The 23,710-nt window shown below is 39.1% G+C and overlaps 1 protein-coding gene across 1 annotated transcript in view; it reads right to left on the bottom strand.

Moving 5' to 3' along the window:
* The window catches only part of LOC128877270 (lachesin-like), a 72,583-nt gene that overhangs the window by 7,184 nt on the left and 41,689 nt on the right, over positions 1-23,710 (bottom strand). The window contains exons 2-4 of the mRNA XM_054124432.1: positions 16,986-17,098; positions 12,271-12,559; positions 6,315-6,476 (exon numbers count right to left, since the gene is read on the bottom strand). Of these exons, the coding sequence (XP_053980407.1) occupies positions 6,315-6,476; positions 12,271-12,559; positions 16,986-17,098 (564 nt within the window). The remainder of the gene's footprint in view (positions 1-6,314; positions 6,477-12,270; positions 12,560-16,985; positions 17,099-23,710) is intronic.

Genomic DNA, 23,710 nt, shown 5'->3' with positions numbered 1-23,710 from the left:
TTAAGAAGAACGTAATTAGATTCTACGAAAAATTTAACGAACCACCTACAAATGAAATTTCAAATTAATTAAAATACTGACCACAGAAACATGTATTCAACAAATTTCAAGGCACAGAAATTCCTTCCACTAAAGAAGGCCACTGTTGAAGCAGCTTCGAAGCGACTGGTACGCACGAGTAGTAAGTAACGTTCCAAAATTGGACACATTTCCTTTTATTTTCTGCAGGAAGGGGGCAACAAGTGAAAATAAAATTATTAAACGAAAATCGAGACGGTCGAGAAGCACTCGAGCGGCAGGCCGTTGCGCTAGCCCCAAAGGATAAAAGATTGCCTACGGTGGGCGGCGAAATGGGAAGAACATATCTCGGGACAAGAAGTTACAACTTTCCAGGACGGAGCTCTGATCTAAACGAATCCAGGTAGAACTTTTAACCGGGTCGAAACCGCAGACTAATGCGATTGAACGGAGGAACTGCCTTCAAAGTGGAATGGGACGGCTGAAGGCACGCCGCACGTAACACGAGAGGGAGAGGCAAACACCGTAAGGGATCGAAGGAAAGCGAGAGGCGGAGCGAGAGAGAACCGAAAACTCGATGCACAACGTTGCGAGCGAAAGAAAAGATGAGAAGATATATGCTTAATTCACTACTTAGGTAGCTAACGAGTTCCTTAAGTGAGCGAGCGCTAACGAGTTTGCAAAGCTCGTAAGAAAAGCGCTATCGTCGGTTGGAACAGCAACGGAAGATGCATGCGAGAGGGTGGTTTTCAGGCTTTGAAAGAAAAGCCCCGATACAGACAGTGTCTACAAAACGCTCTACAATTTACGCTCGGCTGATTTTCGTTTGTTGCCAGTCAGGTTAGGCCAGGGATGGGGAACCCGCGCCTCTTTGAGGCGTTTTGTGGACGGCCTTTTTGCATAGTCTGTTGTGTGCCCCCTTCGTTTGGAAATTGATGATAGTAAACCAGAGAGGGGGGGGAGAGGGTCGTTAATCGATCAGAGTAAGCAGAATCTGATATTTTGCAAGATGGTGATAGAATAAATTCTAGAATTTTCTAAAATCATCAGGAAAAGTTACTGAACTTCCATTTTCACTCAAGTTATTTGCTTCAGGACACTTGAATACTGTCACGTTCTTTGTACACGTGCATTCTGCTGCAGTTTCATATAATTTACGAACGGTAAGTACAAGAGAGCCTCGATTAACCAGGATTCGATTTAACGGTGCCTCGATTATCCGCAGTTCTATTATCCGAGATCTCCATTGTCGGGTGCATCGAAGCCGCGGCATTAAAGGATCACGTTATACGATGCGGTTGTTTACAAATAAAGTTCATTGTCTCCCGAGCCATTCTCTCTCCTTTCATTCAATATTGTTCGCCGACGGACCATTATTAAATTGCAATTTAAACGGCGAAGACACGAAATTTGGAGCGAAACGATAATCCAGGCACAAGTTCGTGGCACCGTGAGATTATGCGGCCCAAATCGATCACTTTTGTACTCATAGTCATGGGTTCAACGAAAATTAACACCGAAACTACCAAGTCGGTCGATTTGATTATTACGAACTTTTTAAAATTCCTAGATCATTGGCAACGTCCTTGCTGTAATTTGTAGTAAAAATTATAGGGATAGGGATTTCAACACCAACTCGTCCGCAACTACCTAACGTTACCATCGACGACTCATCGTCCCAAACGAAAGCACACTCACGTACAGTCCATTAATCCAAGAGTGCCCGAGCACACGTCTACTGGGTGTACCCTAGGAAATCTTAATAACGGTCCCCGAGGATGACAATCGTTAACTACCGCGGACGGGAGAAAAATACCTGAAGTCGAAAAGACAAATACGTCGTGCCTCGAGCGTTTCAGTCGCATCCTAGACGGGAGGCGTGCGACTACGTCGGCCAAAGTTTTGCCAACTCTGCCCTCTGCAGCAGAAACTACCACCCTGTTCCGGCGATGTACGTGCAAACACTGTTCCAACGTAGCAGCGTGCTCTTCGTGTACTTCACCTCCACCCATCTGAGCTGCGCGAGTGGTAAGCTCGCAGCGGTTCCCTTCCACGTGTCGCCACGATGCACGTACACGACCCCTAAGTCCCGTCGAGGGTGTGTGGGTCGCCAGGCAAGATACCATGAAGGGAATTCTCATCCTCTGTTTCTTTACACTCGCGGCCCCGCTGTTCCCTGTCTTCGAGTTCAAAAGGTGAAACTTGTTTCAACGACCCGCCTCGTTATACCCACTCCAGGCCCTGTTCTTACGCCCAATCTGTGTGCACACGTCCGAAAATTTCACGGCTCTTGACTGTGCACTTTCCTCGTCCGCCCGTGGTACACTTGTCATCGATAGGAGAGAGAGAGAGAGAGGGGTGCAAAGATTACCTTCCACGACTACCGTCGGGTGGCCCAGGGGGGCTTTTTCGGTTAAACGACAGTGGGGGACGTCGGCGTTTACTCTACCTTGATACCGAGAGATCTGATACTTTGCGAAACGAGATGTTGAGGAATGATGGGGATTTGAAAAAAATTTTTTTTTTTTTTTTAGGGTATAATACATGAATTCCATGACAAGTTTCCCTCTCTTATTAACGTTGCAATTATAATTTGAGATTGGTATCAGTTATTTCTACCGATGGAAACCTATAATAAAATGTTCGTAAACTCGACCACGTATCAAACCGCGGTTTCATTGTAATACGTAATCGATCCCCTTAATTTTAAATGCATTGAAATTGGGTATCTCTCCGATCCACGAATTTTCCAGCAAACATCATTTTATTTTCGCGGTACGTTTTATTTTGCAGTAAATAATTGTCACAATTACGCCACCGATGGTGACGAATGTTCAGTTGAAATTATACGCATGACTTCTTTTCCAGCAACTTCGCAGATTCAGTGCGCAGACAACTTTAATTAATTAACGGAATAAGGTTAACAGACGCGGAATGAAAAAATCTCTGTAATATAAAAAGAAACGTGATGGGAGTGTGTAAGCGAAAATTTCACATGTTAAAAAAAAAGAGGTATGAAAGGGCAAAGAAAGTTTGCAGAGTACTTTTACACCTACGCAATTTCATACCATGGTTTCTTTCATTCGATGTGCACTGGGTGGAAATCATATTTCGCCGTAACTGGATTTTACAACGCTAATTATACTAGAAACTAACGTGAATTTTGCAGCTTTCATCCTGCTGTTTCGTGTAAAGGGGATACTATCTAATTATTTAACTCGCGACCGAGCAAGAAAAGAAACAGAGTGTAATTTAGTAACACGCCTTTAAGTAGCAGACAACAATCGTACTCGAGGAAATGAAAGAACTCCTTGTTGCGCAATTATTATTTTAACGTATGCTCCAACCTACATATAAAGCAATAATTCCATATACTGGGCATTAGTTCAGTATAAATTTGTATACTTTCTGATGTATAAACAAACCTCAGAAGAAAACACATGATATGCAGAGTGTTGCGACGAACTTTTTTTCAAGATTAATTCTTCATGCCAATACGAATTAAAAAGACCTTTTCCATTTAGGAATTCGATGTTTCGTTATCGAGTTACGAGCAATTTATGTTATATTGTCTGATTTAAATATGACAAGTGTAATATGTAATTACACTTTCAGCTACAAAGGCAAAGCTTGGAGATAACCTTTGAAGTATTTGTGATTGTTCTACAATAATTATACACGCGCGGCTCACGACATGGTAGTAAAGTGCATATTCTCCTGGGGGACAAAATGAGTTTAACATGCCTGTTGTGGGTGGTCCCTAGGAGCGACGTTTTAGACTGGAACGTAGGTTATGCGGAATAGACTCGAAACCGAATGGGTTAGAATCTTATTCAGGCAGTGGATAGTACTTTTATTCCAATTTTATAATAACTATAAACAGAAATATTAATTAAAAGGGCTATCTGGAATAGAAGTGTAAATTATATTATATTATATTTTCTCTAAATCAACGTCAAAGGAATTAATTGAAAAAATCTTGGAATTTTCTACACCCAGTTGCCTTATTAATGGTATCTGTGCCTTTTCCATTCAAAATCTACCTTCGACTCTACGAACATTGTCTAAGTTTCGGCTATTCTTGTAAATAATTTCTAGTACAAACGCGACGAACCGACAAAACCATATTGCCCTGCGCTGCGTGTATAATGACAAATGTCATGACATGAAATTGCATGAAAACACCAGTAGAAGTCGGACTGTCATGACTATAAAATGCCACGAATTTAATATCACGTGAGCACGCACCTTTAATCGCAGACCTCACGAAGGCTGACTAAACGTCTGACCCAATACGGTCTGATACTACTTCCAGGCTTTTCCTGGCATGAAGAATTCTATTCTAATGTGCGTTTTTGTGCACATTTAAACATTATTGGCATCAAAAATGCTATTATAATTGTATATGCCGTTAATAAACTACGAATGTTTATGTAAATTCATATTTCTCATTATATAATTATTAACAACTGATAAATGACCAGCGATTCGGTAATGAAATTTTGAAAGTTAGAAATCATATTTTCAAACATTTTTTTTATCGATTTAGAAAAGAAATTTTGACAAAAAATTCGGAATTCAAAATGTTGCTGGTAATCCGGTAATTTTAAAAAGAAGTCCAAAATACACGAATCAAATTGACTAGCTTGGTAGTTCCAGTGTTAATGTAATTTATTCGTCGTCCATTACTTAAATAAAATTATTTAAATAAACTCGGGTCTGATTTTTTACCAAAACGAAATTTCGTGGGAAGGAATTTTAATCCAGACTTTCGACACGGTCCTTTACATCGGGGTCGTCTCCTTGTCGGTCGCGCCATGAATTACATCTCAGACCGTGGAGCCATATTATTATAGTAAATCCCTCCTCCTTGCGCGAAGAGAACTTCAACGTAACTAGGATATTAGGACCGCCTAATTACCCTATTAATACCGAATCAATGTAGGGTCATACGACAGTGAATAGCGAATATTCTTTGGTACTTACGACACCGAACAACCCGGTAGTTAAACTTCGAACTACATGCATACTATCATGCGGTAATTAACGATGGATCATAGACCTATACAGCCAACCTACATGCTCAAGCAAACCGAAAATTGCTATTCAAGTTTACACGAGGTATTCAATTATTTTTCATTATTTAGCAAGCAGCAAAAATGTATCGTCGTCGCGGTGTTGGATTACAGGTTGCACTATGGATACTGTGGTAAATTGTTACCACCCACCTTCAAAGCGTATCATATTTTTAATTAAAAGGATCCATAAATTTGTCTACGGGGCGTACATGTCACATGCCACGAATCAAGTACTGAATGGATATATTGAAATTTAATATGCATACGATACAGCGGGTATAGGTATCGCAAATACTGCTACGTAAAAAATGTAACGCACGAAGGGGAACATCTGAAAATATGTCACACGTTGATAACGAAAATATTATCGCTACAGGTTTATAAAGCATCGCGTTCGAATGGAAAAATTTTGAAATAGCATGTGGCGAAACAAAAAACGATAATGGAAGGTAATATTCAGCGTGGCCGCGATGTCCAATGTACAGTTTCGATATTAAGCGCGTAAAGTAGTGAAAATGTACGATCGTGGGCACACACAATTCTCTATTTTTATTTTTCCACGGTTTCGATTCAGCGAGGCGCGGATAAAGAGAACTGATTTTATTTGGTTGCACCAAAAACTATTGTTGGCTACGGGAGGATTTTCAAAATTTGTTGGATATTGTATAAAATAAAATAAAATAATCTAAATCTTCCCATCTTTCAACGCCAAATGAAATATTAACGTTACCATGTGGAACATAACTAAACAAATATTTTATATAAAATACTTCATATAAGTATACTTTATATATAGATACAATTATATATTTCTTCTACTAAATATAAAATCGAATGAAAAAATGTTTCCTTTTTTAAATTAAAGACAAAATGGTAGATATAAAGAATATTTAATGTACTCTAATTACCATTGGATTATTAATCGATAATTGATTATGTATAAAGAGAATCGAGTGTATGCGCCGACGTTGACGACATAAAGCATCAAAGCAGCGATTACTGGTTATAAGTATTGTAATAAAGCTCCGTTTGCAGTGCATGGGACGTTAAGGGAGGGAGAGAGATCCGAGGGAGGCAACAGGGACATGAACAAAGGCAGTAACTGGTAGCAAACGAAATTAAACCACCGACGTCGTCTCTCCGCCTTTTTCACCAAGCTGCAAGTGAAAGAGGTCTGTCCGCGGAGATATCCACGAGTTTTATAGTGTCATTATGTACCAGCAGAAGAGGCCCTTATAAGAATGGGTTCTCCATCTTCCCTTCGCCAGGACACTCTTGGGGTTGGTCTTCCCGTCGCACGGCAGCTTAGGGTGGCGTTGTCGCCTTCGGAGACTGCCAAGTCGGCGCTGGTGTCACCCCCGTAAACGATATCCGGTGGCACTGGTGGAACAAACAATGACAAATGGTCAGAATCACGAGAATCTGATCACCAATGGCATTGTACAGGATGCTAGAAAAGAAAGGCTTCTAGAATACATTTTTTTTGAACATTTTTCTGTCATCTGTAAAATGTTTTCTTGTTACTCTTCTTGAGCAATGAAGACTCCGCTATTGTTATTAATAATTATTGCCTATATTTTCTTCAAAGTACGGAGAAAAGATGAACAAAATTTCACCCTGATTGACTATTCCCAACCCTTTGGATATTACTTACACGAACGACAAATTATAAATTAATATAATAAAATAGCGTATGAATACTAAAAACAGGAAAATTTCTAATTAACGATCCAAGCTCGAAGAGTTCCGTATGTTAATAATTTGCTCCCGTCGAAAAGATTGGAAAGAACAAACACTTGAGCGAAAATCCGAGGGAAATAATCCATGTGCAATTATAAAACTGTCATCTGCACGCGTTTCTTTGTGAAATTCAAATAATTTAATTTCAAGCTGAAATAAATTGAACTTCGTCATTGCATCGCCCCAGAGTTAACGATATCAAATGCAAGGCTGCTGCTCTAAATCCTTGCGTACTTTTGTCCGATATTGGCTCACCAGAAACGTTTAACTCTTTTATTGCTCGACTGGACCGACCTATTGGTCCGTACCTTATACGCGAAAACTGCCGTGTCTGCCATTATTTCAACTCTTACCAACTATAAACGCGAAAATGAAGAAAACTTTTAACTAATAACTTAGATTTTTTCAAACGAATATCGCTATAAAAGTTTCGAGCCGGGGGTGGTTGATGAGGGTCGTAAAAGTGAGACTGGGGAATTTAAGATTTATTTATATTACTATGTATTACATTTATTGCTCCTAGAAATTTTTTCCTTTCTTTTACTAAACATTTTTCACAACGCGACACGAAGGCAATTCTGCGCCTATGCAAAGCAAACATTTTCTTATAATACATACCTAATTAAAAAACCTAAATGTTGAAGGAATACACCTAATAATTAAAACATTGGTGGAACAATTACATCGATGGGATTCCCTAGCTTCTTTTCGTTTAATTAGCAAAAGTCACCTCGAAAAGGATCATCCAAGCCAGAATACACCCTGAAAGCAGCAGAGGGCTCTTTTTGTAAGCACACCCCTGGCAGAGGGAGAGAGCACATCGTAATGAGGTGGTCTTTAATGTTTAGCCAGTATAATTAGACGCGATTTAGGGTCCACGGGGATAGGAACAAAGCAAGAAATTGCTAATGTTTAAGAAGGTCGTGAACATAATAATTATCCTTCCCGAAGAACGCCACCCCAATATTAAGTCACGGTGAGAAAAGAAAAGGACGACGGAACGGGAGGGGGTGATGGTAAAAGCAGAAAGATGTACGCTCTGTTGCTCGTTATAATAGATTACGTTTCGTAAAAAGTATGAAATGTAACGTTCCGTGTGAAAGCAAATGTCGTGCTGGATTCGGAGAATAGTGGACGTAAATTGATAAATGATTCATGCCTGCGTGTGAGAATAAAAGATATTCCTAGTCTCAGCTCATAATCCATTCAAAATCTTGTGCTACTGTTCTGTTTCGTTGGACTGTCCGAAAAGAATAACAAATACTGTTCTTTTCAGAAGGGAAGAATTAATCAAGAATTTTTGTTTAAATAGAAATTTTAACTTCTGTAATTCTTTCCACAATCTTTTGTTTTCAAAGATCCATACCAATCGAATCTAATTACGAACGACGAGTCTAGTATGACAATCGAACCGTAAAATTTGTCTTAATCAGCACATCGAGACCTATCTCATTGTTTCATTCTTACGCAGAAGTATGAATCATTTAATCAATTTACGATTCTGAGAGCACTCTGCATTCATCGCAGTAAACAATAGTGCTCGGATATGTGATGGAATCTCCTTGCATTCATCGTTATGGGTAATTAGTGTTCTTAATTAACTCGGATAACGTAGCCGAGAGTCTGTATAATAATGACAATGCACAACATTGATTTAAGCGCCTGATTCAGAGAATGAAATTCCTTTCTACTTAATGCTCGGAGGGGAATCTGTCTCGAAACTGGCAACGGAAGTTTATTTGATACTAATCACTGATGTAATATTATTTGTACGTACATAAGCTAATTTTCCTTCATAAAGTTTTATTAGTAGGATGTCGAAATTGGAAAATTGGAAAAAATTCACCTATACATAGATCAAATTGACTGGAAATTTTAGTGTTGATCCTTGAGAACAACCTTTTCTCAAGAGCACGCAGTCAACGTATCGACGAAATTCTCACATGTTTGTTCATCGAATTGGAGGACCCGTTAGAATGCAAAGCGAGCTCGTTCGATGAACCCAGGTAATCAGACAAAAATTCCTAAAAGTCGCTACTTGGGGCTCCAATTCCTTGAAAAGAAAAAAAAAAATAGAAAAAAGCGATTCGTCGGGCTGAGTAGGCGGAATACATGCCGTGTGCGTCGCAAGACGACCAACCCAGAATTGCGAGCACAGATAGACAAATAGATGGATGGATTTGTTGGCAAAGGCCCAATGACTCTGGTCTTGCTTTGTTTTCGGCCATGGAAGTCCTGTCTCGCGAACCACCGCAGAGAAATATTTCTCTCGCGGCTGAGGGAGGAAGAAATCGTCGTTTTCCTTATACCGGGGAGAACAATGCGACAGCAACGGCTCTGTGACGACCGTAATGCACGGTAAAACGAATCCAAGCATTTAAATAGCGAATGAAAATTTTGAAAAATTGTTCACGTTGTCAATGATTCTAGCATCTGCGAGTCATTGGAAGTCCTGTCTGGCGCACAGAGATATTTCCTTGGCGTCTAAAACAAGGAAATCGTCCGTTTTCTTATATGGAAACGAACATTACGCCAGACAGGGGATTCCTGACGATAGTAATGCGCGGGAAAACGAATCCTGCTGATTGCGTTATTCAATTCTCTGGGTACGGGGGTCGTCGACGTTCCAACCAAGAGATTATTTCAGTTAAAAGTCTGCTCAGCTCTCGTCCCGATTGTTGATCCGGTACCAGTTTGATGAGCCTCTCGCAATATGGAAAAAAGCAATATTTGTACAGCGTCGTCGAGGTTCGTTTCTCCAGCGAGGAAATATCATAGGTCTCCTCAAGCTATGGATGATAGAAAAATATGGCTGGGCGTCCCCCGCTCGACCGCACGAAAGTTTCTCGTAAAATGTTATACGTAGCATAACGAGCACGCGTTTGTGTACACGGCCGAACGTGGAATCAGCTGGTTCCCGTGCCTGGCTTTCACGTTTATTACATGTATTTTTTAGCGATATGTCAAGCTTCCTCGATTTATCCGAGGTTTGAAAACGTGTACGATCTCCGCTGGATAAATCGTCGTTTAAATTTGCAGACACCACGTCGAAGAGGAATATTTTCGTAGCTGTGGCGTATATTTTAACCGAGTATCTCTCACATTTTGTTATTATCTGCACTCAACCTATAAATAACAATTTTAGACCCAATTACAGTGGAATTAAACTATCCTTTTAACATATTTTATTCAGTGTGTCTCCAATATCCTGCTCTATGAAGAAAAATCGTTGAAGCCTGTTGAGTTTTGAAGTTTCGGTAATAGAAAGCTAAACTATCCCCGAGCAACATAGACTATGTTTTATTTTGATAAAAATACGTTTTCAATTTGAAATCTCAAAATTTGTAAATAAAGTTGTGGCATCGCTATACATGAGAAATATCGATTGAAACATCTCACTCATTGCCAGTTAAGGAAAACAGAAGAGTCGCCTACTGTTTTACTGATTCACGAAGGAAGACGCGGTTGAACAGTCGGTCGAACGCGAACCACATAAAATAAATAGTATTTCATGCGGGTGATACCGCGGGGTGCAGCTATATAGAATAAGAATAGTATTTGACGCGGGTGAAACCGCGGGGCACAGCTAGTATTAAATAAATCTTTTATCATCCATTACTATCAAAAGATACTCAATTCCAGGCTTCCAAATGAAATCGTCTCGTTTCAAAGTGAAAAATCCAAAAAAATTTGCCATTCTCATCGCCTTCGACGGAAATAAAATGAAAGCTCCGTAAAAAGGGGAATGAGATAAATTCAAGCTTTTTAATTTCCAATTCCTCGTTCTTATTTCAACTGCCGATGCTAGAAAAGTTTCTACCGCGTGGTTTCGATGAGAATAAGCTACTGCGAGAGGCATTCTCTTTTATTGGGCTACATTATACGCCTTTAGGTAGTTTGAGAAACGCTCCTTTTTAACTTGTCTCGGATATTCCCCAGATTTCGTAGTTGGATTCCACTTCGACTGGATATTAAGCGATATCTTCGAACTCGAAGCTTCGCGAGAAGCAATGAAATTGCATTATACGATGAAATGTACCGTAGAGAAAGCTCCGGTACATCGGTAGCTGGAACATGAGGTAGTATACGCTGCAATTTATTCGCGCTCCGTATGAACCTAGTTGAATATAGTCTACTTAGAAGGAGGAGGCTCCCCCACCCGACTCGGAAATTCGAAAAATGACGAAGCTTTGAGAATATACAGGAAGGAAGGTATCTTGATAAATAATCTGCAATTTCTTCCCCTTTGCTGGTCGAATTCACTCCGAAAGAACTAAAATCGACCACTCAGTTCTACGTTATTTCCCTTCCGTTTCATTTAGTAACATTTATACAAAAAATTGCATTTTATATAAACATGTGTATAAACTGTCTGTGTTATATAAACATTTTAGTACTGCTTCGGTGAACATTAAATGTTAGTTCGACGGTTGCGTGAGATTTAAGTGCCTTCTTAAATGGAAAAAGTTGGACGCGTAAAAAACGTCAGGGAATTCTAAAAGTGAGGATTGGTAACAGGTTAAAGTGGGGTTATTCGTTGTTTTAAGTGCTTTCGAAGATTCACTCATGGAAGAATTTAATGTAGTAGTAAGATAAGTGGTCATCGAGATTCCTCCGCGTTTCGACCCGGACGATTAAATGTCGTCGCGATTCAAACTACGCTCGTATTCAAATAGAAAGATGGAGTGCCCGATTACCATATTAACCTGCTGTCACTCCGTAAGGTAACATGTATTACGGCGACCGCTAATTGCGGTAATAATTCATCGCCCGGGCGATACATGTATAATTTGTGCGATTTAAAATCTGTCTAATCGTATTGCGCGCATTTGGTGACGTGAGAAATTGAGGGACCGCTTGCACCGCTGCAAACTATGTATAAAGCGATCACACAAATCATAATACTTCATGTATCATGTGATATATAAATATATTATTCGGAATTTTTTAAAATATAAAATAGTTATTTGAGATCCGAGTAGAAATTTATTACACATGAATAGGCATTTTGAAACGGGATAAATCTGCTGCTAAATAATTCTTTATTTCATGTAACGCGCATTAGCAATTTTTAGAATCTGCTAGAATTAAAATTTTCTTGCAAAGGAAAACCCCGAGAGGAAAACCAGATGCGATGCATTTCTACACGCTGAAAAGTAATTTTCCTTGAAAGACTTAAATATTTTAGTACTTGGTCAAAATAACTTCAAATGAAAATAAAATGAGGTTACATATGAAGCATCTTGGCGCAAAACTCTGAAAAGAATTAATTCCACTCTTCTATTAATATACCTTTCTAAAATTAGTAGGACCTCTCATATCCGAATTAACAGTATTTGAATGAAGAAACAATCACTTATCGACTATTACAGAATCAGTATCCACAACCTGTTCGGATATGAAAGACCTCAACGTATGTCAAAGAAGCTCTTACCAAGAATGTCCAGGCACCCCAGCTCGGAGATCATCGGACTAGTGTTAATTTGGCACATGTAACAACCTCTATCCGACTCCTTTAACTGACGAATGTGTAGCCGCCACGTGCCGTTGACGACTTCCTCCGTGGCTTGGCTGCTTCCTGTCACCCCAAAGGCGTTACCGGATACTGCACCGGACCCGGAACTTCCGCCAGTCTCGTACGAGACCGCGATACGTGCATTATGCGTCACCGTCCTCGTGTGGACCGAGAGGATCGTCTGGTCCGAGGCACGTAGCCAGCCAACCTGGAAAATCCATTGTCATTTCCCTGGACCTCGGGTTGTCCAACGCTCGACTCGTTATCGCGACAGAAATTTCCATGGAGTTACTGAGACAACCTTAATGATTCTCCAAGGCATTCGCGTGCCGCTTTAATCGAGAACAGACTTTTTTTTTAATCCGGCGTATTCCCCATTGGGAGTTGCGCACTCCACTGCGCACCGTTTAAGGGACGTTTCGATGAAAATTTTTAGCGGAAGATTAATCGTTAAACTTGACAGAGCACTTCGTCGGACTTTATTTTGTTAACGGAGTGAAAATACGTTCGAGTAACTTTGACTTTTCGTATGTTGATGGATGGAATAGACTAGGATAACAGGCACTTAACTATAGGACGAGTATAAGATATGCCAGCGGCACGGTATTGATGATACATCGCGTAAAATTGCATTGTTGATGAAATTGGCTTTAAGAATAAGAGGTAGTAGAGTGTTGCCAGTCGAATAACACTGTCTGAGACCACAGCCTCTCGAACTGTCATAAATTATTGTCAAGCTACCTGAAGCAGTCACACACGAAAATAAAACGTCGAATGGACCGTAAAGTGTAACAACTTGGTTCACCTTTCTCTCTCTTCGATCGCTCCAGGTCCGAGGAAACGACGAGGAACGCTGGACCCGACGATGACGAAGTTGTCGAAAGAAATTGAAAGGCGGAAAGTTCAAAACACGACAGACGGGAGGTGGGACGAACTTCTACTTTATCCCGAGTAAATTACAATCTAGTTATTCCCACGGGCGACGTGGTTGAAAAACGAAATTAAAGTAAAACATCGCCCGGCGAGTTTGGCTAGTATTTTCTGCCAGAAAAGATCCCTGGAAACTATTTGGACTCGACGGAGGCCGAGCTTATCTTAATCCGTCCCTGCCTGCCAAGCTGCCTTGAGTGGCTTTCTATAGACCGAATATTTCATCTCGGTGGATACTTTACGGGTGGAATCTGTCGCTAGAGAAAATGTGTCTTCTCCGTCTCCTACTTTCACCAAAATCCCTCCCAACCTTTCTTCCCTCCCCCTTCGTCTTAGAGCTGCTCGAACCACCCCTCGCCACGGTCACCCTTCTCCCTTGGAATATACAGGGTGTACCCTAACATGTGGGACCCACTTCGACGGTGGATTGGGAACGTGGTAACAATGAGAAAGGATCGTACAGACGTATCCCCTGTTTGATATTCATTCGGATTTATGGCACTTTTTATACTTCAGTGGCGATACTTTCAAGCTATCAAGTGTAAATAATTTGGTCGAAATAACTAGACTAATTTAGTGTCTCCGTCCTATTACCGAAGTGTATCCCACAAATTAGAGTACACCTTGTATACATTCCTGTATAGATAGAGCAGTAACTCGAGTGAACTAGAACTAGTTCGAGTAAACTATAACTAGTTTGAACTAAACAACGTAGCTTATCAGTTGCTGACACCTTGACTGAAGTAGACCCCGAAGATTATTTTCACCTCAACGATGGTACTTACAAATCTTAATTTTTAATTAATCGTCGCTCGAGTCATTGCTGAATCTAGCTAAGATTGAAATATATGAAGCTTTATAGTTCGCACCTAATACAGAGGAATGGAGAGCAGAAAGTCAGCCCGAAGCGATGGAATGGTACTGGGCTGGATCAAGAAGGAATGATCGAATTGGAACTATCTGGTTTCACTTAACATAAAGAAGAGAACATTATATGTATCTTGGGAATGGTAGTTCGAGCAGACGCCGTCATACATACGTAACTAACCCCTGCTCTTTGATGAAGAAGCGAGGAATAGGAATAGCCTGATATGTTCAGTCAGGTAGGAAGCTCACCGAGCAAAAGAGTGTTTCGATCCTTATGAAAGTGTGTGAACTTCCAGGTTGATGAATGAGTCTTCAATAATCTTGTCTGACGAACACCGCCTTGATTTTCTGCAACTCAACATCGAGTACCTACAATCCTAACTATTCTACCCTACTAAACTCCATCATTCTTCATTTGGTCCTTGCTATAAATACTTGGACATTCCCGAAGTACTTACAAAAATGGCTGGAAATTCAGAACCAGGTCACATAGAGCACGTGTTTATGAGAACTTTTTTCAGGGCTCTTGCATCCCCAGGTGAAGTGGGTCCCGCGTGTTAGGATACACCCTGTATAGATTCCGGTCATGAAACTTATTACTAAATATAGCCGGCGTCGAAGGGAAGATGGCTCCAGGTCGGATTAAGGCCGGAGAAGGAGCTCAGGGCGAGGAAGAATTTTCCGCAAACACGTACACAAACGCGGGACTGGAATGCGAACGAAATCACTCTTCTTTCTCCTCTTCTTCTTTGTTCTTCTTTCAGCGCGGCGTGCAAGCGATTTAAGTCGATCCGTTTGACTTTCGGGCGGCTGCGCGACCACGTAGCTGTTGTATGAAGATTAAGAGGGTCTTCTGACTCTAGCCGCTTTAAAAAGAGAATTCTTTTACGTGGAATTGTTCTCGAGTTTTGGGCGTTGAAAATGTGTCTCTGAAGAATTAGACGAAATTATATAGTTCGATCGAGGGCTTAATGAGCATAAAAAAATAATGGAAACCGCGTGGTGCGCGAGGTTGATGTGCAGTGACTTGCTCCTGCCCGAGGAAGATGAATTTTTCTTATAAATAGCACGAATTTCGATTGAATATTTTTTTTATCGCTACTATGCGAATAATAGCGTATCATTGGCTACGTTTTGGCATTTTGACCACGTAGTTCTTGTATATGTATAGAGTAAGTGGTCGTTGATGTTAGAGAATTCAAGGGAAAAGAAAGGCGTCAATTTTTCGGTCCACGGTGATTCAATTCTGCCGTGTATCCGTCATCCTTGAATACTTGAGTGGCGTGTTTTAATTGTTCACCTTGTTTCCTCGCCATCAAATGAAATACGAGCGAGGTCGTTGAATATTGATGGATTCTTTCGCGTTAGACGCTTGCTTTGTTTAACATTTCACTGAACGATTTTCCGAGATCAAACAAAACACATCGAAGGTACCAGTATGTGTGAACTAATGTTTATTTAAAAATGTTTATTTGAAATAACAAGGAAATAACGAGGAGAAGCTTTGAAATAAAATATAAAAAATGTAGGGAATAAAAACAACCGAAAATATTCTTCATGAATACCATAAAAATTCTTTTATGTATCGAGAATATGAGAAACAAAAGTCTATGTTAATTAGTACTAGTAAAATGTTCAATCACTGGACCAATAAATTTCTCGTTATTTTTCAGAAATGAAATTGACATTTAACGAGTCTGTCTAGTTTTCCATGTGTATAAATTGAACAATATTTAGAATTCCTTTTTTTCGCAGTCTATATTATTTACGAAACAATTTTCTCGTTTGAAAACTATTGGGTGCGACAATTTTAGATATTCTACGAATATTTGCTCGCGTTTCGACGAGACGCAGGAATTTTTTTCAAACAGATACGATCGATATTCGTGAAATTTCATATGGTAAAACATGGACAGTGTTAGAAACATTTATCTCCACTGTCGACATAAAAGCTCTTCTTGCAGTTGTTGAAAAAGACAATTTCAAACGAAAATTTTAATCTACTGTAACATGAGCATCATCTACATCCAAAGTAAATAAGGAAGATGTTTGAAAAAGAAACAAATTCTCTTTAATCTCGAAACTAGACAGACCCCTTAACGGATAATTTTAATATATTTATTGATCGAGCAAAAGAATTTTTATAAAGAGATATTGCAAATGAATTCAACAATGTGTGTAATAACGTGTAACCGCATCAACGGTTTCATATGTCCAATTAACGCTTCACATTAGTCTGAATAATTTAATTGGATGATTTGGTAATTTGGCAGAATAAATAATGTATCAATAACTAACTAGTTCCTAACGAGATTTGTTTTGATTGGTTTATTTGAACGACCTGTAAATTTATTGGGATAACTATCGGACCGATAATTAACAATTAATGGTCAGTTATGAAATGAGTGTATACTGTGGACACTGCTGAAACTAATTATTTAATAGTATGTATTAATATATGTATATCTAATATATTAATTCTATTATTTATAAATATATTATATACTTATAAAATAATATACTATTTAAATAGATATTCGGGGATTGTTCAAATGACAGTGAAGACTAGTGAAATTAAATAATCGTTTCGAATAAATAAAGATGTAGAGGAGAAAGGATTGATTCTAAACGTAGCATAAATTAAGTAAAACACAAACGATTGAATGTATTTTGTGCCCTTCAAGCACTATAATACTAAATGCAGTTTCATAGTGTCCCAAGTGTAGATATTCGTGGATTGTTCCCATCTCGATATGTAACGATACCGTGGGGAATACGCGGGAATTTGATTGTCCAGCTTAATACGGTTTCATGCTGCCCATTTCCTATTTTATTACCTTGTACTTCCCTATGTTGCGAACGCTGCAGGAAAAAACGACTTCACGACCAATCGCTGCCGTCTGATTTCCAACAGGAGCGACGAATATTGGTCCTGTGGCAGGACTCAAATCTGAAAAGAGTAAACACCAATTAATAAGAAATATAATCATATTTGTTTCATTTGAATATTCATTGAATATTCTGACCTATGGCGGTGGTCTTCTTCTTGAATAATTTCATATAATAATCTAAAACTAAACAAAAACACATCGAACAAATCTTCGACTATAGTTATTCTAATTTATTATTGAAACAGTAATTCCAGAGAATTTCGAGTGTAATGAATAACTTAATATTGAACTGTATTCCAATTTAAATAAAATTTGAATACAATGGAAATATTACATTTAAATGTAAATTGTAAAATAGATCGTGAGTATAAAACGAACGATTTAAATACAATAGGAAAGCTACTTTAAATGTAATATTTGTAATCTGTTTAAATTATATTTAATTGATTTAAATTCATTTTTAAGAAAAACAAATTTTTGTTTTAAAGAAAATTAATTGAAATTAAAATGCGATCACAATGTATGTTTAACAATGGACGAACGTTATGAGTAAAATCATGTACAATGGGGCGAATTATTCATAATATTTCAACAAATGACCTGGATAAAGCTGCTCGTATAATGGCACCAGGAGGAGCTATCTGCTGATTCATAATAATAAGTGGATTATAACGAGCTTAAGCAGGCAATATCGGCCGTTTCAAAGTTGCGGTAAACTTCGCCAAAGAGTTGAGAAACTTCGTAATTCGGTTATGTGGGTGAAATTGCGGATCGAGGTAGGCGAAACCTCCGTTGGAATTTTTATTCTCAACACGCTGTTCAAAGTCACGTTACTAAACGGGCATTAATATACTTAAGAGTCTCGCTCGCTGTGCAACAGTTACCGAATTCCTAGTAAAATTAATTTCACAACGTATTAAATCACGGGGGAGAAGGGGAGTGACTGATAAGAATTTCAGGAATTCGGGAATTTACTAAATTTATCGAACAGCGCGATATACTGTGAGGGTATTGTTGCATACAAAAAGGAATATTGAATATAATTGTAGGTGGCTACTAGTGGTTCAACTTCGAGAAGCACTGCTCCGCGAATCCCTCCCCAAAGGTTTAACCATGCCTTTCAGTTACACCCTGTATTTGGTCCAGCAAGTATACCTCGGTGTGCAGAAACGATGACAGACCAAACGTCAGACGGGGGTGCGCGGAAACGAGCAACGCGGAGGCGAGCACACGCGTTTATTAAAGCCGCTAAATCGCTGCATCGACACGTTCCCGTCTTTTCGCAACGTGGGAAAATATTTCCCGAGCGTTAACGGGACAGCGAGACATTTCTCTTATCTCGTTTCGCTTCGAAGCCGAGATTTCACCGTCTTCCCGCTCGCGCACCTTCATTTCTATGTGTCTCCATCCGCCGACGCTTCCACGTTCCTGCCATTTCTTTTCTCTTGTCGAGCGCACGGGTTGTGTTTCATTCTTTCAATCCCACTCCTGGAACGACGATATCCTTCCTTGGCATTCGAGTGCCGGAAAACTCCAACCCACCCCGGCACGCGAATATTATTCGAATTGCTTAGACGACTTTAATATCCCCGGGCATGTTGTCGGACGACAGACGACGGATATAAAGATGTACACTCCACGGTGGCTCGGAGGCATTTGAAACGCGCACGGTTGAATACCTTGGCTACTTTTGGACGTAGATGCAGACGTGTGTGACCAAATTTTATTTGCTTTTCAGGAGGATGTAATTTGGTATTGATGGCTTTGTAGGAGGGACCGATGAGGAGATGCTTAATTTATTCTTTAGATGAGATTGCTAGGATGTGTTTTAATATTAACTTAATATACCGCTGAATTTTGCGGGATCATGTAAGATAAGATTAAGCTTCGAATTGCTACAAATTATTAATGTTTCCATCGTGTTTTTCAACAGTGAAAAGTTAGCAAAGCGTTATGGTTTCACGTTGATTTAGGAAATGGTCGTTGTTGGAAACGATACGGTGAGACGATCGTCTGCAACGTATTAACCAGAGAACGATGTCTAACAGGTGGTTAGTCTTCCAATGACGTTAGTCTCTTTTTGTGGACGCGAGGGAGGGATAAATCCAATCACTCGTACACGTGTACTTTTACGGTTCTTATTGGGGGTGTCTTCAACCGGGCAATTACAAATTTGTTGTGTTATTGGGCGAGAGACGTATGGTCTGTGGTATACTATCGAAAGATACGTAGTATTTGTTATCTAATATTCAATGGTTCAGTGTATGTGTGTGTTTTTAATGTATAACATATTCCTCACCTGTATATTCATATATATTTTATACTAAAATATATTACAGTACATGTATATATTTTTCTGAATAATATGCATATATAAAAAATATACATCGTAATGAGTTCAAGTAGGTATTCAAGTTATATATTAAAATTATAGTATAAATATATAAATTCCTATTTTGGCCAATTCGTCAAACTGTACATCCGTCAAACCATTACAGTACATGTATATATTTTTCTGAATAATATGCATATATAAATATACATCGTAATGAGTTCAAGTAGGTATTCAAGTTATATATTAAAATCATAGTATAAATATATAAATTTCTATCTTGGCCAATTCGTCAAACCGTTTTTAAGAGGTGATCTCGTTTCTCTGGCCACGTATTCACGTATTTCCTCGCTGGTTGTGCACGAGTCGAGCACAAATAGCGTCAGCCTTTCTAAATACAATAGACGGGTTAAGTAGCGCACTCCTGGTATAAAGCAACCAGTGACAGCGGATCGTCAGAGGTTAAAAACGATGGTAGAATCTTCGGACACACCGGAACGATACGGCGCTATTCGTTCTTTCCTCCGGTGTCGTGTTTCCTCAACTGAAATGCCTTCTGTTTTTACAGCCGTTTCCAATTGCGCGGCTTTCTAGCTCGCCCCTACGTTACACTTTTCTTTTTTACGCTCTCTCCCTTCCACTCTTCTTTTTTTTTTCTCTGCTCTCACACACAAGCACCCATCTTTTCCGTGTGGAGCTTTTTCCCCTCATTCGCTGCTACTCTTTTTCCCATGCAACTTTGTCGGTTCTCTTCGGATAGCGGAGAACCACTCTCGACGTAAGTAATATCTAAATTGCTTCCGTGGTTTCAATTCATTTCTTTTTTCTTTTTATACCTTGCCCTCGAGGACGAGAAATTGGGACAAATTAGAGGAGAAACGTCCACCAAGGGCCAGATCAGAGGTGCGGGAGCGTGACGTATTTTTGCTGAAACTTTGAAGTCGATTGAATCGTTCTTTGTGTACCTGTACGGAGCAGGCCTGAGGGTGTGCGAGTAGATTAGGTGTCGAATTCTTAATGAAAACTTGAACTGCACAAATAGACTGAATATTGGAATTCGAATGGTGTTGCATGTGAATAGCACAATTTTAAAATGGTTTAGTATTCGAATGGTTCAGTATTCGATAAAATTCGAATATATCATCGATGCACAAAATATTCGAATACTCGTGTATTTCACGGGTTTAAAAAGATCGAGTATTAGGTAGAATTAGTGTTGTAAGCAGTTTCAAATGACACCTTGTAGTTACATGACTCTACGTCTGATCTATATCAGGCTCAGACTACTCCCTGAGGGATCTTTACTACGTTGCACGTCTAAAGCTGTACGTCCGCCGTTTGCTCGAGTTTCATAAGCTGCCATGTATAGTACTAAAATCTTATATTCCCTCAATGGCATACGAGTCTCAATTGAGAATTCGAATACCATTACTCAAACATCATTACTCGAATACCATTATTTAAATAGCATTACTTGTAGCAACGTTTCGTTCCACATAATAGAAACCATTTATAAAAATCCCATCTTTTTCCATATTTTTGTTCGTTATCAAAAATTCTTATTTACAACATAAAAAAAAAAAAATCAAAATGTCCCTTTAATACAAATGCTTCAACAGACACCTGGCAATTTTTTGACGCCATGCAACCGTAGAACTCACATAATTTCCTTCCTTTCCCAAAAGTCAAGAGACAATTTTATTCGTTACGTGCCTACGTCAAACGTTGTAACAGTGCATGGCATAAGTTCATAGCTCGAATGTTTCTTGTAAACATGTGCACGTATATGCCGTGACCCGATGGTAGATTTTTCAGGTTGCACGCGAGAGTTATGCGACTGCAGAGGAGGATGAAAATGTCCCGAAAGACCGTGTTTGGTTGTTGGTCGAGAAATATATGCAAAGTGTAACGTAGGACGTAGAATGCACTTCAGAGATGAATTCACCACTCGTGAATAATTAAACGAACGTACAGGAATTTAATTCGTTATTTTAATGATTATTAAAAAAAAAATGTATAGCGCCTAGGAATTGAAATCCCCAAGAAACAATTATAATCATCGCAATAAAGTGTCAGGAAAGATTTAGCCTCCGTTCGAAATTAATTTAAGCACGCTATCCCGTTTGTAACGTACGGTATTCCTGACATTATTTTCCTCGAGCCGTCGATTTGCATCTCTTCTCAGGCCTGTTCTAACGCTCCTCTCTCAGCCGAGGGTCTCTCACCCGTTCTCCACCCTTTCCTGGCACGGTGCTCTCGGACCAGTAAAAGTCACATCCGATGTAGTCAATATCGAAATTGCCTCCGCGAATTTAACGTTACTCAAACGGCGCTACGCGACAAATCATCGCGGAAATGAAACGAACTGCTTCGATTAGAAAGTGCCCGGTACTCCGTTCGTCATATCGAGAAACAAAACGAATGTCATCGCGCTAAAAGTGAAAATCTGCGCTCTAACTGCGGTTGAATCTATTCGAATAATTTAATATTCGAGTATTTCACTTGTAGCATTAACAGGCTTCGAATATATGAGTTTTAATTAATTCAGTTATCGGTATTCGAACACTGTGAGTAGACTTTAAATAATTGAGTAGTAGAATATTAAATAATCAAACAGTATTCGAATGATATTTTAATAATAAATAATTCGAATAGCATTCGAATAATATTCGCAGAGTATCTGAATCGCTAAGGTGCTGCAGTATTCCAGCACAGAAAAACTCAACAAGTACTATCAACCCTAATTCCACCAGGAAGTGGATAACATTCTTTACCGAAACGGGTGATATATGTTATCTCGCGACAACAGGCCGCTTGAGAACCATCGAAACAATCAACGCGCGAATTTGTTTCCTTTTGTCCGCGATACAAATGTTTCAAGGACCGGAAATCGAATGCGCCGTGGTTCTGCATCGATGGATACCCTCGCTGATAAAAGACCGCGCTATCGATACGTTGTCTCTGGTCGAGGTATAATATATACTTTAAACCGGAACACTCCAATACGTATCTCTCCGTTTTCGTTCTCGAGTTATCGCTGACAATTTTCTCGAAATTGAATTCGGCAAATGAGTAATTCTAAACATTACGGAAACATTTAACTCGAGATTTTCAATTTATTTTTCCCCCTGTTCCCGCGATATATTTCGATATTTATTATGTTTGTAATATCGTAATAATATCGAAGTAATATCGAATGCGCGTCGACGAGCGATTTTCCTGAATGGAAATAAATTCTCGGAAATTCTATACAGTAAAAATTACACGTTGACTAATTTAATACCAGGATTGATGATATTCGAATATTTTATAGGTATTCAATTGAATTTTCAACCATGACGTTGAAAAATTGATCAGAATGATGAAGGTGTAGGGTAAATTTTTCCTAACGATTTTTATAATACATTGAGATTTCACGAAGATTTATTTGCTCTATAAAAATCGTAAACGAATTACGTCGGAGAGGTATATTTTATTAGCCCATAAGACCAAAATTTATGGTCTTTCGTACTGGATCTGAGGAGTCCACTAACAGTTCTTTATCTAAGAGGTATATTTTACTTGCCCATAATGGCAAAAATTATGGTGTTTCGTCCTGTCTCTGCGAGTCCACCAGCAAATCCAGGATGAAGTGTCGTAAATTTTTGCCATCCGGCCAAAGAAAATGGACCACTCGGGTATAAAAATATATTTGTTATTCGGTAACAATTTATTACATTATTTTTTTTTAATTAAATAAGAATATCCCGAAGTCCAATCAAACGACTATAATAGAAACGATTTTATCTTACTATAGCACGAGTTTTTACTAACAGAAAAATGCTTGTACAAGCTTTCGGTGATGTTAGTTAACCATAGACATCAATTTGAATTCGTTGCCTAATCGTTTAAGTCTCTATGATGCAAGACGATATTCGTTAACGCTTTGTTTGCACGAACATTATGAGGGAGGAGATTAACCGCTTAAAGCTCATACCTCTGGATACTCGGGGATATTCATATTGCATTTTTCTGCTAAACCCAGTTAAGCCTGGCATTCGAAAACTGGATCAATATAAAAGCTATAAAAATAAAACAAATTATACAACATTAAAACTGTGTAGAGCCTTCATTTCAGGTCAAAACGTTCATCGAGTTGCTGGCATAATGCGGACGGAAATTCACTATTAATCCGATTCTAATTTTAAAAAATGACGCGAAGGAAAACACGACCGTCGTATATATTTTTCATCATAAGGAAGCACGTGAACCGTTAACAAGAACTCGTTTGTCAGGAAATTCCATTGATTAATACCCAGCGAGGAGAGTAATTGATAACTTTTCTTATCCACCCTGCCCC

Source organism: Hylaeus volcanicus, chromosome 5, assembly GCF_026283585.1.
Source record: "Hylaeus volcanicus isolate JK05 chromosome 5, UHH_iyHylVolc1.0_haploid, whole genome shotgun sequence".
NCBI lineage: Eukaryota > Metazoa > Arthropoda > Insecta > Hymenoptera > Colletidae > Hylaeus > Hylaeus volcanicus.
This window is presented reverse-complemented; position numbering and strand designations above follow the sequence as displayed.